The 12,399-nt window shown below is 35.0% G+C and overlaps 1 protein-coding gene across 1 annotated transcript in view; it reads left to right on the top strand.

Annotated features, from left to right (window-relative positions):
* fkbp10a (FKBP prolyl isomerase 10a) overlaps window positions 1-12,399 on the top strand; it is a 31,712-nt gene that overhangs the window by 4,857 nt on the left and 14,456 nt on the right. The window contains exons 4-9 of the mRNA XM_052584474.1: window positions 1,569-1,758; window positions 2,742-2,887; window positions 3,098-3,287; window positions 3,405-3,550; window positions 3,836-4,025; window positions 4,254-4,396. Of these exons, the coding sequence (XP_052440434.1) occupies window positions 1,569-1,758; window positions 2,742-2,887; window positions 3,098-3,287; window positions 3,405-3,550; window positions 3,836-4,025; window positions 4,254-4,396 (1,005 nt within the window). The remainder of the gene's footprint in view (window positions 1-1,568; window positions 1,759-2,741; window positions 2,888-3,097; window positions 3,288-3,404; window positions 3,551-3,835; window positions 4,026-4,253; window positions 4,397-12,399) is intronic.

Here is a 12,399-nt window from a genome sequence, read left to right as displayed (position 1 = left end):
AACAACAGATATTAGCAGAATACATTAATAAATGACAATTAACATCGAACATATTAAATACGTAAGTTTTTTGTTTGATTGAGTGGCTGTTTCTCTCTGCAGATGATGAGGTTGTAGGATGTGACAGCATCGGAAATACACAATTGAGTTCAGTTACAATGTGTCTCCTTCCATTTGTTTTTGTAAAAAATTTATAAATAAATAAATAAATAAAAGAGGACCATAAATTTAATATTTTTGTTACTTCCTTAGTGCTGAAGTGGAGAAAGGTATCCTTAACTGAACAGTGCTGGTCACACTTACATGTTCTCTTAAACTGAAAAGAGAAAAAGACATGATTTGTAAGATACAATTTGAAAGTTAAAAATTATAATAATTTTAGGAAATAAATAATTTACCTGCTGAGAGTGTGTCGACAGTCTGTGTAGATTGTACAGACACTATTTAAACTGAGCTGAACTGAATGATGACATCACTGAATTCAATGATGAACTGCCTTTAACTATCATTTTGCATTAGTGACACTGTTTTCCAAATGAATGTTGTTCAGTTGCTTTGACACAATGTATTTTGTTTAAAGCGCTATATAAATAAAGGTGATTTGACTTGAATTGACTTGTAATTGGATAGCTGAACTTCAGAAAATCAATAGGCCTAATGAGCCATCTTTTTTTAGAGTGGAGCCTCTGTTAGTAATGAATACATAATTATTAATAAATTCTAACAGTATTGATTATAAATTCAATGGCTGTTACTTACTTAGTGAAGAAGATGAGTATCGTCAGCCAGAGCTGCTCACACTTACACTGATCAAAAAAGATGAAACTTTAAAGTTAAATTTGTATTTAAATTTAAGAAAGAAACAACTTCCGTGCAATGAATTGGGAAAATTATTTTAAGGCTGCAAAGTAATAAACTAAAAGTTATTATTATAGAACATTCTGTTAATTTACGTTGTTTAAAATTAACTACCCTGAAACATTATGGTAACGTTGTTTTATGGTTACAGAAAAATTCAACCTAAAAAGAATATTAAGAATAATCATTTTGTTTCACTGGGTGACTGTCTAAATTCTTAAATGTCTTGTTTTATGATTAATTATAATTGGTACATTGCATGGTTGAAATAATTATGAGTAAAAAAAATGCAGCAGTATTTCATTTATCTTATTCAAAGAAGTCAGTATACTTGCAAACATGAACAGAATCAAACAAGCAAAACACGACAGCAATGGACAATTCATTTAAAGAAACTGATTAAATTTCATATTCATAGGAAATGAATAAACTCAACGAAAAACATGGAAATGAACTGATAACAGATGGTGATCAGATGATGAACTGACTGTTTCTGTGTTAGAGTTTTGAACTGGGCATGATGGTGTGGCCATCCTCTTTAATAATGTTCTTATAATTTTTTCTTGATTCCACTAATTGATACACTTTAATGAGATTTTAAGAGATTGATATAGTTAGTAGGGTGTATTAACGTTTTTCACAGGAGAAAAGGGGATGTTGGTTTCTATCAGAAGTATCCCATCTGACTCTGCACTGTTGTTTCTCTCTAGGTTTAGTAATCCCACCGGATACAACGCTGGTGTTTGATGTGCTTTTGCTGGATTTGTGGAATAAAGAAGACAAGGTTCAAATCCGTATACTTCACAAACAGCAGAACTGCAAAAGGACAGTGATGCCCAGTGACTTTGTCCGTTATCATTACAATGGATCTTTGTTAGTGGGAAACCTATTTGATTCCAGGTAATCCTAAATAATAACAAAACTGATTTATCGATTTGTCTTTTATGTATTACGTAAAGATCACTTTCCATGGGTACATTTCCTACCATAAATATATCAAAACATATTTTTTGATTAATAATATGCATTCCTAAAAATTGTAACAACTTTAAAGATTATTTTCTCAATATTTAAATTATTTTGCACCCTCAGATTCTAGATATTCAAATAGTTGTATCTCAAACACATATTGTCTGATCCTAATAACCATACATCAATGGAAAGCTCATGTATTCAGCTTTCAGATTATATATACATCTCAATTAAAAAAAAACTGACACTTAAGAAGGTTTTGTGGTCCTGGGTCACTTATTAGATCCGTGCAGTGATGTAGGTCTTACTGTAATATATAGGCCATCTTTCTCATTAATGTTAATCTAACAATAAAAAAGGGAATCACTCACTGCTCTTGATTGAACTGCTTTTGGAGGAAAAGATTTAACATTTCTTGGTGATTTTGCTTTTAAACCCAGAAAACTTTGACTTGCTTGTTCTCAAAACTGAATTTGCTGAACTATTAAATTGGTTTAGCTCAGTAATGTTTTTGCTAAACTGATATCCCTGGCCTGAAGTTGAATCGACTGTGTTAAACTGTGATGATTAAGTGTTCCCTTCCTTTTCTGAGCAGTGCATTTATGGTTTCATAAAACCATGAAACCTTACAAACTTGATTGAAATATTTCTTTAAAGCCAGTGCCACTTGATATTTTGATAAATAATGCAAACACGTTATTACATTTTTAATTTTGGATCAAAATGTCAGGGTACTTTTGGGACTACTGTATATATGAAATTAGAGGTAAATCACATTTATTTCTTAACACATGCACTTTTATTTTCTATTTAAAAAACAACCAAAGTGCAGTACATAAATACTAGCAAATCCGATGCAAAAAAAGAAAATGTTTTAATTATTTTATTTTGCCTGTAAATTCGTATCACAGTTATCTTCGAGACTCAACGTACGACACATATGTGGGGCAGGGCAGTCTCATCAAAGGCATGGAGGAAGGCCTTCTGGGCATGTGTGTCGGGGAGAAGAGATTAATTATCATCCCACCATTTCTGGCTTATGATGACAAAGGATATGGTATAGTTATTAATTACCTTCATATTTATTTCATCTTTTATACAAACCTTATTATACATTTATATTTATTGTAAATTATTATACATTTAAAGCTATAAAACTCAAAGTGTAGTAAAAACGTAAAGTGTGACCAAGTTATGTTTTATGAGATCCTGGATTTCAGAAAATGTGATCAGTTTGAAGCACAGTCTAAAAGAACTTCACCCTTAGGTACTAAGGTCCCTCCATATGCAACTCTGATTTTTGATGTGTTACTGGTGGACGTGTTTAACGTGAAGGATGATGTGAATGTGGAGGTTCAAAAGATCCCGCAGCCGTGCCGGAGAAAGGCAGTGGTGGGAGATTTCATACGCTACCATTATAATGGATCCTTTCAAGATGGCACCGTCTTCGATTCCAGGTCAGTCTGTCATCAGTGTTTTGCAAATCGTTGCCATCATTTATATTTCACAAGACTGCAAACGCATCAAATTTTATATATTTAACTAAGCTCATATATTTTTATACATATCCTCAGTTATTCTCGAAACAGCACTTACAACACATTTATTGGCATGGGCTATGTGATTGCTGGCATGGACAAAGCCCTGCAGGGGGTCTGTGTGGGTGAGTGGAGACGGGTCACTGTGCCTCCTCATCTGGCCTACGGAGAGAGCGGATCAGGTGACTGTCAGAAGGAAATTAGAAGAAGAAAAAAATCACTGGAAGCTTTTAATTTAGATAATGCAACACAGGCATGCTAAAATGTTACTGAATGCATTATTGTGTTTACTTTCAGTTAACCTCTTCAATGATCTGATATAAAATCACAAAACTTTATCATAGTGGGCATAAATATATTTTAAGTGGTTCATGCAGTAGTTTACTGGGTTTAGTCTATTTAACATTATATATGAAAGAGGAACAAGAGGGATGCGGCTAGTTTTCTCATCAGCTCTGTGTTCTCAGGTGAGTTTATCCCAGGATCTGCCGTACTCATCTTTGACCTGCACATCATTGACTTTCACAACCCCAAAGACCAAGTGGACATCAAAGTGACCTACAAACCAGCTGAATGCAGCCTGATAAGTGCTGCAGATGACCTGATTATCTACCGCTACAACTGTTCTCTGCTGGACGGCACACTACTCTACTCTTCGTAAGTGCTTTCCATTTGCATTGTGTGGTTATTAGTTTAACAAGGTGACTACTGATGGTCGAACATGATGTAACTAAGATTCACAAATCGGCATGAAATCTTTTGGTATCACTATCAGTAAGATTATCAATGGATAGGTGTGCAGAACACACTTTAAACAAATAAAAATTGTGATGAAATTGTGGGGCATTGTTAGTATTCTAAGCATTAATAATGAATTATCTGCAGAGATGACTACCCAGAACCCCCACGTGTCACGTTAGGTCAAGGGAAGTTGATCGCCGGTCTGGATGAAGGTTTGCAGGGCATGTGTGTGTTAGAAAGGAGAGAGATCACTGTGCCGCCCCACCTTGCACACGGCACCAATGGAGGTCAGTGAACGCACTTTCAAAATCAACTTCAAAAGCTGCACACATTTTTTTGCAGAAAAATGTATGCTTTCTTTATGCGCTCTGAAAAATCCAGGGAAGCATCACATTTATATCCTACGCTTAGAATTTAAATCCCAGAATGCTTTGCGATGAGCTCAGTACGATGAGGCAAAAGTTAAGTGAAGGCTTTATAATATTCTTGTGCATGTATGTTATAAGTATGCCAACCTTCAAATGCGTGTTTCTTTTGCTATATTATTATTCCTCTGAAGTTTCAAGATGCTACAGTACACATTATGCACAGTTTTATTTCTACTTTTTCCACAGTATTATATAAGGTTCTAACACTTCCTTTAAAAAAAAGTAGCTAGGGTCAGGCAATCCTTAACCCTTATGCAATGTTTGTTTATGGTTTGTTTATGGTTTGTTATTCGACAGTGTTTTCTCTACTTCGTGTTGGCCTTCTGTAGCTAATCATAGCTCCATGTAGCTGTTTTTATTTTATATTTTTTCTCTATAATCTTTCTTACTATCACTGTCTGTTCGTTTGTTTTTTTAATTGTAAAATATAACTTAATTCACACCATATTTCTGATATTACCGATCAATCTTATCAGATTAACTTTGATCGTTCACTCTTCCGTGACTGCAGTACACCTGCAAAGCGTTAGCACTGGTTAGCTTGTCATTAGCGTTTTCTTTTCTCCTCTCCTCTCCTCTCTCACGCTGCAGTTTTCCACAAGTTCATCAAACAACCGCAGTAAGAATATTTCATCAAGCACGGTGAGTAATGGCTTCTCCTACAATTGTTATTTGCACCTCTTGCCACATGTACAGTTTATCTATCTCTGTCGCTGATGAGGGATTCACATGTGATAAATGCAGGGAAACAGTTAGGCTGACAGAGAAGATTTCAGAATTAGAGACACGCATCCAAACTTTAATTGAGGACAGTAAGAATGTTAGGGCTCTAGATACGGCTTTGGATGCGTCTAGCTCAGGGATTCCTGTACATTGTCCGGTTCCAGCAGAGCCCCTGCAGCAGGGCAACTGGGTGACGGTGAGGCAGCGTAGTCGTGGGTCAAAACACCGCTCTTCTGTTCCGATCAAAACATTAAACAGGTTCTCCCCACTCAGTGATGCACCCACTGAGAAACCTGATGAAAGTGCTCTAGTTATTGGTGACTCTATTGTACGGAACGTGAATATAGAGACACCAGCCACCATAGTCAAATGTTTACCGGGAGCCAGAGCGCCTGACATCTTGGCAAATTTAAAAGTGCTGGCTAATGCTAAACGTAAATACAGTAAGATTGTTATTCATGCCGGCGCTAATGATGTTCGACTTCGCCAGTCGGAGATCACTAAAAATAACTTTAAAGAGGTGTGTGAACTTGCAAGCACGATGTCAGACACTGTAATATGCTCTGGTCCCCTGCCTGCTTACCGTGGTGATGAGATGCATAGCAGATTGTCATCACTCAATGGCTGGATGTCTAAGTGGTGCCCACAGAATAACATAGGTTTCATAGACAATTGGACGAGCATTTGGGGCAGACCTGACCTGTTTAAAAGAGATGGTCTTCATCCCTCCTGGGGTGGCGCCACTCTTCTCTCTAGAAATATGGCAAATAGTCTTAGTGTTTATACTTGACTAACTGGGGCCCAGGTCAGGAAGCAGACAGACTGGCTAAACCGACCGTCTGCTAGCTGCCTCCCGTCACAGAGGTCAGTTAATTCTCAGCACATAGAGACTCTTTCACCTAGATATCACACTATAGAGACTGTGTCTGTTCCCCGAACTAGAAAATACAAAAAACGTCCAAACCAAGTTAAGATTAACAATTTAATTGAGGTTCAACAAATAAAAAACAAATGCAATATGGATAAACAAATGATAAAGATTGGCTTATTGAATATCAGATCCATTTCTACGAAAACACTTTTTGTAAATAATATGATAACTGATCATGATATAGATGTGCTCTGCTTGACAGAAACCTGGCTAAAACCTGATGATTACATTATTTTAAATGAGTCCACCCCCCAAGATTACTGTTATAAACACGAGCCGCGTCTAAAAGGCAAAGGGGGAGGAGTTGCTTCAATTTATAATAACGTTTTCAGGATTTCTCAGAGGGCAGGCTTCAAGTATAACTCGTTTGAAGTAATGGTGCTTCATATAACATTATCCAGAGAAACCAATATTAATGATAAATCCCCTGTTATGTTTGTACTGGCTACTGTATACAGGCCACCAGGGCACCATACAGACTTTATTAAAGAGTTTGGTGATTTTACATCCGAGTTAGTTCTGGCTGCAGATAAAGTCTTAATAGTTGGTGATTTTAATATCCATGTCGATAATGAAAAAGATGTATTGGGATCAGCATTTATAGACATTCTGAACTCTATTGGTGTTAGACAACACGTTTCAGGACCTACTCATTGTCGAAATCATACTCTAGATTTAATACTGTCACATGGAATTGATGTTGATAGTGTTGAAATTATTCAGCCAAGTGATGATATCTCAGATCATTATTTAGTTCTGTGTAAACTTCATATAGCCAAAATTGTAAATTCTACTTCTTGTTACAAGTATCGAAGAACCATCACTTATACCACAAAAGACTGCTTTTTAAGTTATCTTCCTGATGTATCCGAATTCCTTAGCATATCCAAAACCTCAGAACAACTTGATGTAACAGAAACTATGGACTCTCTCTTTTGTAGCACTTTAAATACAGTTGCTCCTTTACGCTTAAGAAAGGTTAAGGAAAACAGTTTGACACCATGGTATAATGAGCATACTTGCACCCTAAAGAGAGCAGCCCGAAAAATGGAGCGCAGCTGGAGGAAAACAAAACTAGAGGTATTTCGTATTGCTTGGCGGCAGGGCCGTGCACAGACCTTTTGAGGGGCATGTGCTGAACCTGAAAAAGGGCACCCTCCTCCCTTTTTTTATATCAAGATTATTTAGTAAGTTTTTTTGTCAGTATTATTTGTAGGGTCCTGTGTTTGTGAATTGCTCTTGTGTACTTAAATTGCATTTATAGAAAAAAAAAAAAAAAACTTGGCTCATACATAAACATGCAAATTAGCTTATAAAACCAAACAGAAACAAAAATATTTTTTATTGAACTTTATGCACTTTTTTTATTAACTTTGCAAAGAACAAAATTATATATATATATATATATATATATATATATATATATATATATATATATATATATATATATATATATATATATTTTAGCTATTCTGTTAGGTTTTATAAGCTAATTTGTATTATTTGGTTAACATGATTATGAATGACATTGAGAAGTTGCAGTGAAAAGCATTTCTGAAGGATCACGTGACACTGAAGAGTACTGAACTGGAGTAATGATGATGCTGAAAATTCAGCTTTGATCACAAAAATAAATTACATTTTAAAATATATTCAAATAGAAAACGGTTATTTAAAATTGTAAAAATATTACACAATATTACTTTTTTGCTGTATTTTGGATCAAATAAATGAAGCATTGGAATGAATCATGAGTTACATTCTGCATGATAAAATATAAAGATTTCAATGATCTTCTATTTTTAGGGCTCAAGCCCAAAGGGCGAGAGGCCTATTGTTTTCCTTAGGATTATTTTTTATTATTATTATTATTATTATTATTATTATTATTATTATTTTTTTCCAACGTCTCGGGGGCTTTTGGGGCCCTTAACATGCTTAAAAAGTCTTGAAAATTGGCACACAGATTGGAACCTGCGGCCATTAGGGCCGGGCAGAGACTGATACACGGGCGTGGCACAGGGGCTCTACAGCGCCCCCTGGAATATGGAGGGCCATATATCATACATTCTTGCTCGTAGACGTATGAAACTCGGTACACATATAAATCTCATCAATCCAAACAACTTTTGTATTGCATATCATAGGCTCCGCCCAACAGGAAGTTGGCTATTTAGGGTTTAGTATTCAAATTTTTCGTCAAAGTTGTGGGGGCTTTTGGGGTCCTTAATATACTCAAAAACTCTTGAAAATTTGCGCACACTTTGGAATCTGTGGCCTTTAGGAGCCTGCAGAAGCTGGGACCCGGGCGTGGCACAGTGGCTCTACGGCGCCCCCTGGAACACAGTCAGAAATGTTGATGTATAGCTCACACATACTTGCACATATTCATATGAAACTCAGTACACATATAGATCTCATCGTGCCGAACAACTTTCGTATTGCATGTCATAGGCTCCACCCAACAGGAAGTCAGCTATTTAGAGTTATGTAAAAAGCGCATGCTCTGGAATTTGAAATACTTGTCATAGGTTTTTTGCTCGATTGCCGCCAAACTCGGTCAACATGATCTCAAGACACTGGGGATGAAAAATTGCCAGGGGATTTTTGATATCTCGAACGGTTTGCTCGTGGCGAGGCGTTGAAATTATGGCGAGAAATGAGAAACAGGAAGTGTCTAATACCATCCACATACATTTCCTGATTTTAATCAAACTTCATCAGATTATTCGTTGTATGATGTCGATCGCATATATGTGACTATTAGGAGTCAAAGTTATAGCGCCACCAACTGGCAGAAGGAAGTGTGTCATTTTCAAAATGATTTGAATTCAGCATCTTATTATTACTCGATTTGCTTCAAACTTCATCAGAATAATGTTAAAACACAGCCGATATAAATCTGCAAGGGGGATATTGATATCTAAAAAATTGTTGGCGTGGCAACATGTCAAACTGGAATACTTCTCAGGTGATTTTGAGGCAAATAACATACTTAGAATTTCACAAAACTCTGAACACACATCAGTATTTCTGATAGGAACTTAAATTGTGAATGGATTTTGGATAGCTTGAATGGTTTTGCCGTGGTGATTTTTTGAAATGACCTTACAAAGGGAATCATTATTGTATTTTTAAATTGCAGCTTCCAAACACGTCAAAGAATTTTTTCATACAGATGAAAAAGTCATTCTGAGGAAATATGCATAGTTTAACGACTTTACAACACTGTATGGATAACAGAAAATTAAAAAACTGTCAGACATCTCATCTCACTCTGTCCCTCTGTTTGAGTGTATGTGCTTCAGACTTCCATTGTCTGAGAGAAATAGCGCCCCTACAGGTTCAATTCCCGAACTTTTACTTTCACTTTTAAATCGGTTAAAATTACAAACAAATACTTAGATTTAATTCACACTGACAAGCTAAACCAACATATCTGATTATTACCGGTTCAGGGCTCATGGATAAATTATTTCTGGCCAGAGATACGTGAGAAATAGGAGAGATGAATCACCGCTGTGACCACGAGCGTCTGGAGTAAAGAGCTCAGAGAAAACGAATTTATTCCTGTTTTAAAGCTTTTAAAAATAAATTATTACAGCGATATCACACAATCAACCAATTAGAACACACCAAGAGCTAAATTCAGATGTTTTTGAACTGTTTGTGTGAAAATGAAATATTTGTGGCTGCCTATCTGAAATCACGCCTCCGATCAGCGCGTACAGTGTCGAGCTCAAAACAAACGAATTTATTCTTGTTTAAGAGCTTTTTTAAATAAAATATTACCACAAATGCACACAATAAACCCATTGTAACACTACAAGAGCTAAATGCAGGTGTTTGTGACCTGTTTAAGTGTGCAAGACTATTTGAAAGCGCGACTGGCAGAATAACATATCTCTCGAGCTGCAGGTTTCTGTCTTTCGTCGTACGAACGAACACATAACGGACAAGATTATTTCAAAATACATAATAGCTTGGCGAATATAAACGAAAACAGCCACGTGAACATAAACTGGATCTACTGGATTTGAATATTAAAGTGAGCACATTTACCACTTGCTTCTGTCTTCAATTTTAATCTATATAAAAAAGGAAACTCATTCGACTTGGCTGCTTTTTTAATGTGTGCGTATTTATTTATTTACCTTTTTATACATTTTGTATAATTTCATAGTTTGTGTATTACAATTATGAAAACAAAAATAAATTTAGCCACTCACATAGAAATAGCTTAGGCCTTAACCTTTTTCTGTCAGTTTTAGGGATTTTTAAAAATCCTAAAAAAAAACTTATTTGTGCTGCAAATAATAATTTCAAACTCATTTGATACTGACCTATGACATCCTGTGACATTATATTTATTTGAATTTACATAATCTCATAGATGTAACAGTAGTAAATCTGTTCAGCTCACAGATCAATACTAAGCTGTAATGCAAGCAGAACTTTCACAAATGCTTATGAGTCATTTAAGGATTTGATAACACTGTAAAATAATGTCTAATTTGTTAACATTAGCAAATTCATTGATAACACTTTATAATAACTGCACTCATTAGTAAATAGTCAGTTCATGCTTTATAAAGCCTTGTCCCAATATTAATAGTCAGTAGTAAGCAGTTTATAAATACAGCTATAAATAGCTTGTCCTTGGTTTATAAGCACATTTATTAAAAAGGAGAGTAAAGGGTCAGTTATCTTCCTATGAAAAATAAAAGATAAAAATAAACAAACAACAACACAGATTGATACAGAACTCAGAAATTTTATTGTGGATTTATGATAAAATCAGCCTGTAAATGAATTCATACTCCTCCTCATACTACTCCATACTCCTTTTTCAACATGATGCCAATATACTGAGATGTTAAATTGTGAATGGGTTTAGGATAGCTTAAATGGTGTTGCCATAGAGATTTATTAAAGTAACATAAAAAATACAATAGTTATTTTACTATATCTTTAAAATTTTTCATTCTAACTCTTCATAATTTTTTATATAAGTAGAAGTCCTCATTTGAAGGAAGCACAGTAAGTTTCATAGCTTTATCATTTTCAAGAGCCAGCATAAAATTAAAACTATCATAACTTATAAATCAAGCTTGCAATTCTTAGTACCTATAATGGCCACCAGAGGGAGCTATAGGATTACTTTTAAATAATTATTGGAGAAACGAGTATGATTTAAATAATTTATAGAAATCTTTCAAATAAAATAATATGTATTTTAGGAATTTTACTGATAAAATGACCCTCACTTAATTAGAATAACAAGCTGAAGTATTGTGAACTGTATATTAAGAATAATTCTTTATAGGCTTTATGGACAGATACGTTTTAAGTGACTCTTGAAGGTTCAGCACCACATCCTCTTTTACCACTGTTTAAAGAATTAATCTTACAGAACAGGTGTGAATGAATTTTGGATAGCTTGAATGGTTTTGTCGTGGTGATTTTTTGAAATAATAGTAAAAAAGGAACCAGTAAAAAAAAGTGCAGCTTCTAAACACTTCAAAAAAATGTACACATAGAAGACAAGTCATTCTGAGGAAATATGCATAGTTTCATGACTATACAACATTATATGGATGACAGAAAATTAAAAAACATACATCTGATGTCACTCTGTCCCTCTGTCACTGTGTGTGTGTGTGTTTGTGTGTGTTTTAAGTGAATTAGGTGTGAAACTATCAGTGAGCATTTAGTCTCCAGCGCCAACATTTTACAGAACTGCCACTTTCCTGGAGTCTCAGAATTACAATGTGCCAGGTTCTGAGAGATCTAAGATTCCAAAAAATTATTTAATTAGAATACCATGAAGTATTGTGAAATACTATATATTAAGACTTTATATATAGGCTTAATGAACAGATTAGAGTGACTCGTGAAGGACCAGCACCACCACCTCTTGTCCGATGGTTTGAGGAATATATCTTCCAGAATCTGGGATTAAGATTTAGGAGCCATTTTTATTCCACCTCCTTTCCTGAAAGTCTGTCTTGCAGAATTGACTAAAAATTAATCTTCACATTAATTCCTAATTCTTTTGCAATTCTTTTGTCAGTTCTTCTTGACCTGTTTTTCTCTTCCAGCTTTCCTGGACTATTGTATAGCACTCATAAATGATTAAATAAAAAATAATGGTAGTTATTAAGATTGATATGGTTTGGAATTGGTAAAATGTGCTTGGAAAAAAATC

Source organism: Carassius gibelio, chromosome B19, assembly GCF_023724105.1.
Source record: "Carassius gibelio isolate Cgi1373 ecotype wild population from Czech Republic chromosome B19, carGib1.2-hapl.c, whole genome shotgun sequence".
Lineage (NCBI taxonomy): Eukaryota > Metazoa > Chordata > Actinopteri > Cypriniformes > Cyprinidae > Carassius > Carassius gibelio.
The sequence above is the reverse complement of the archived record's forward strand: the minus strand, read 5'-3'. Positions and strand labels throughout refer to the sequence as shown.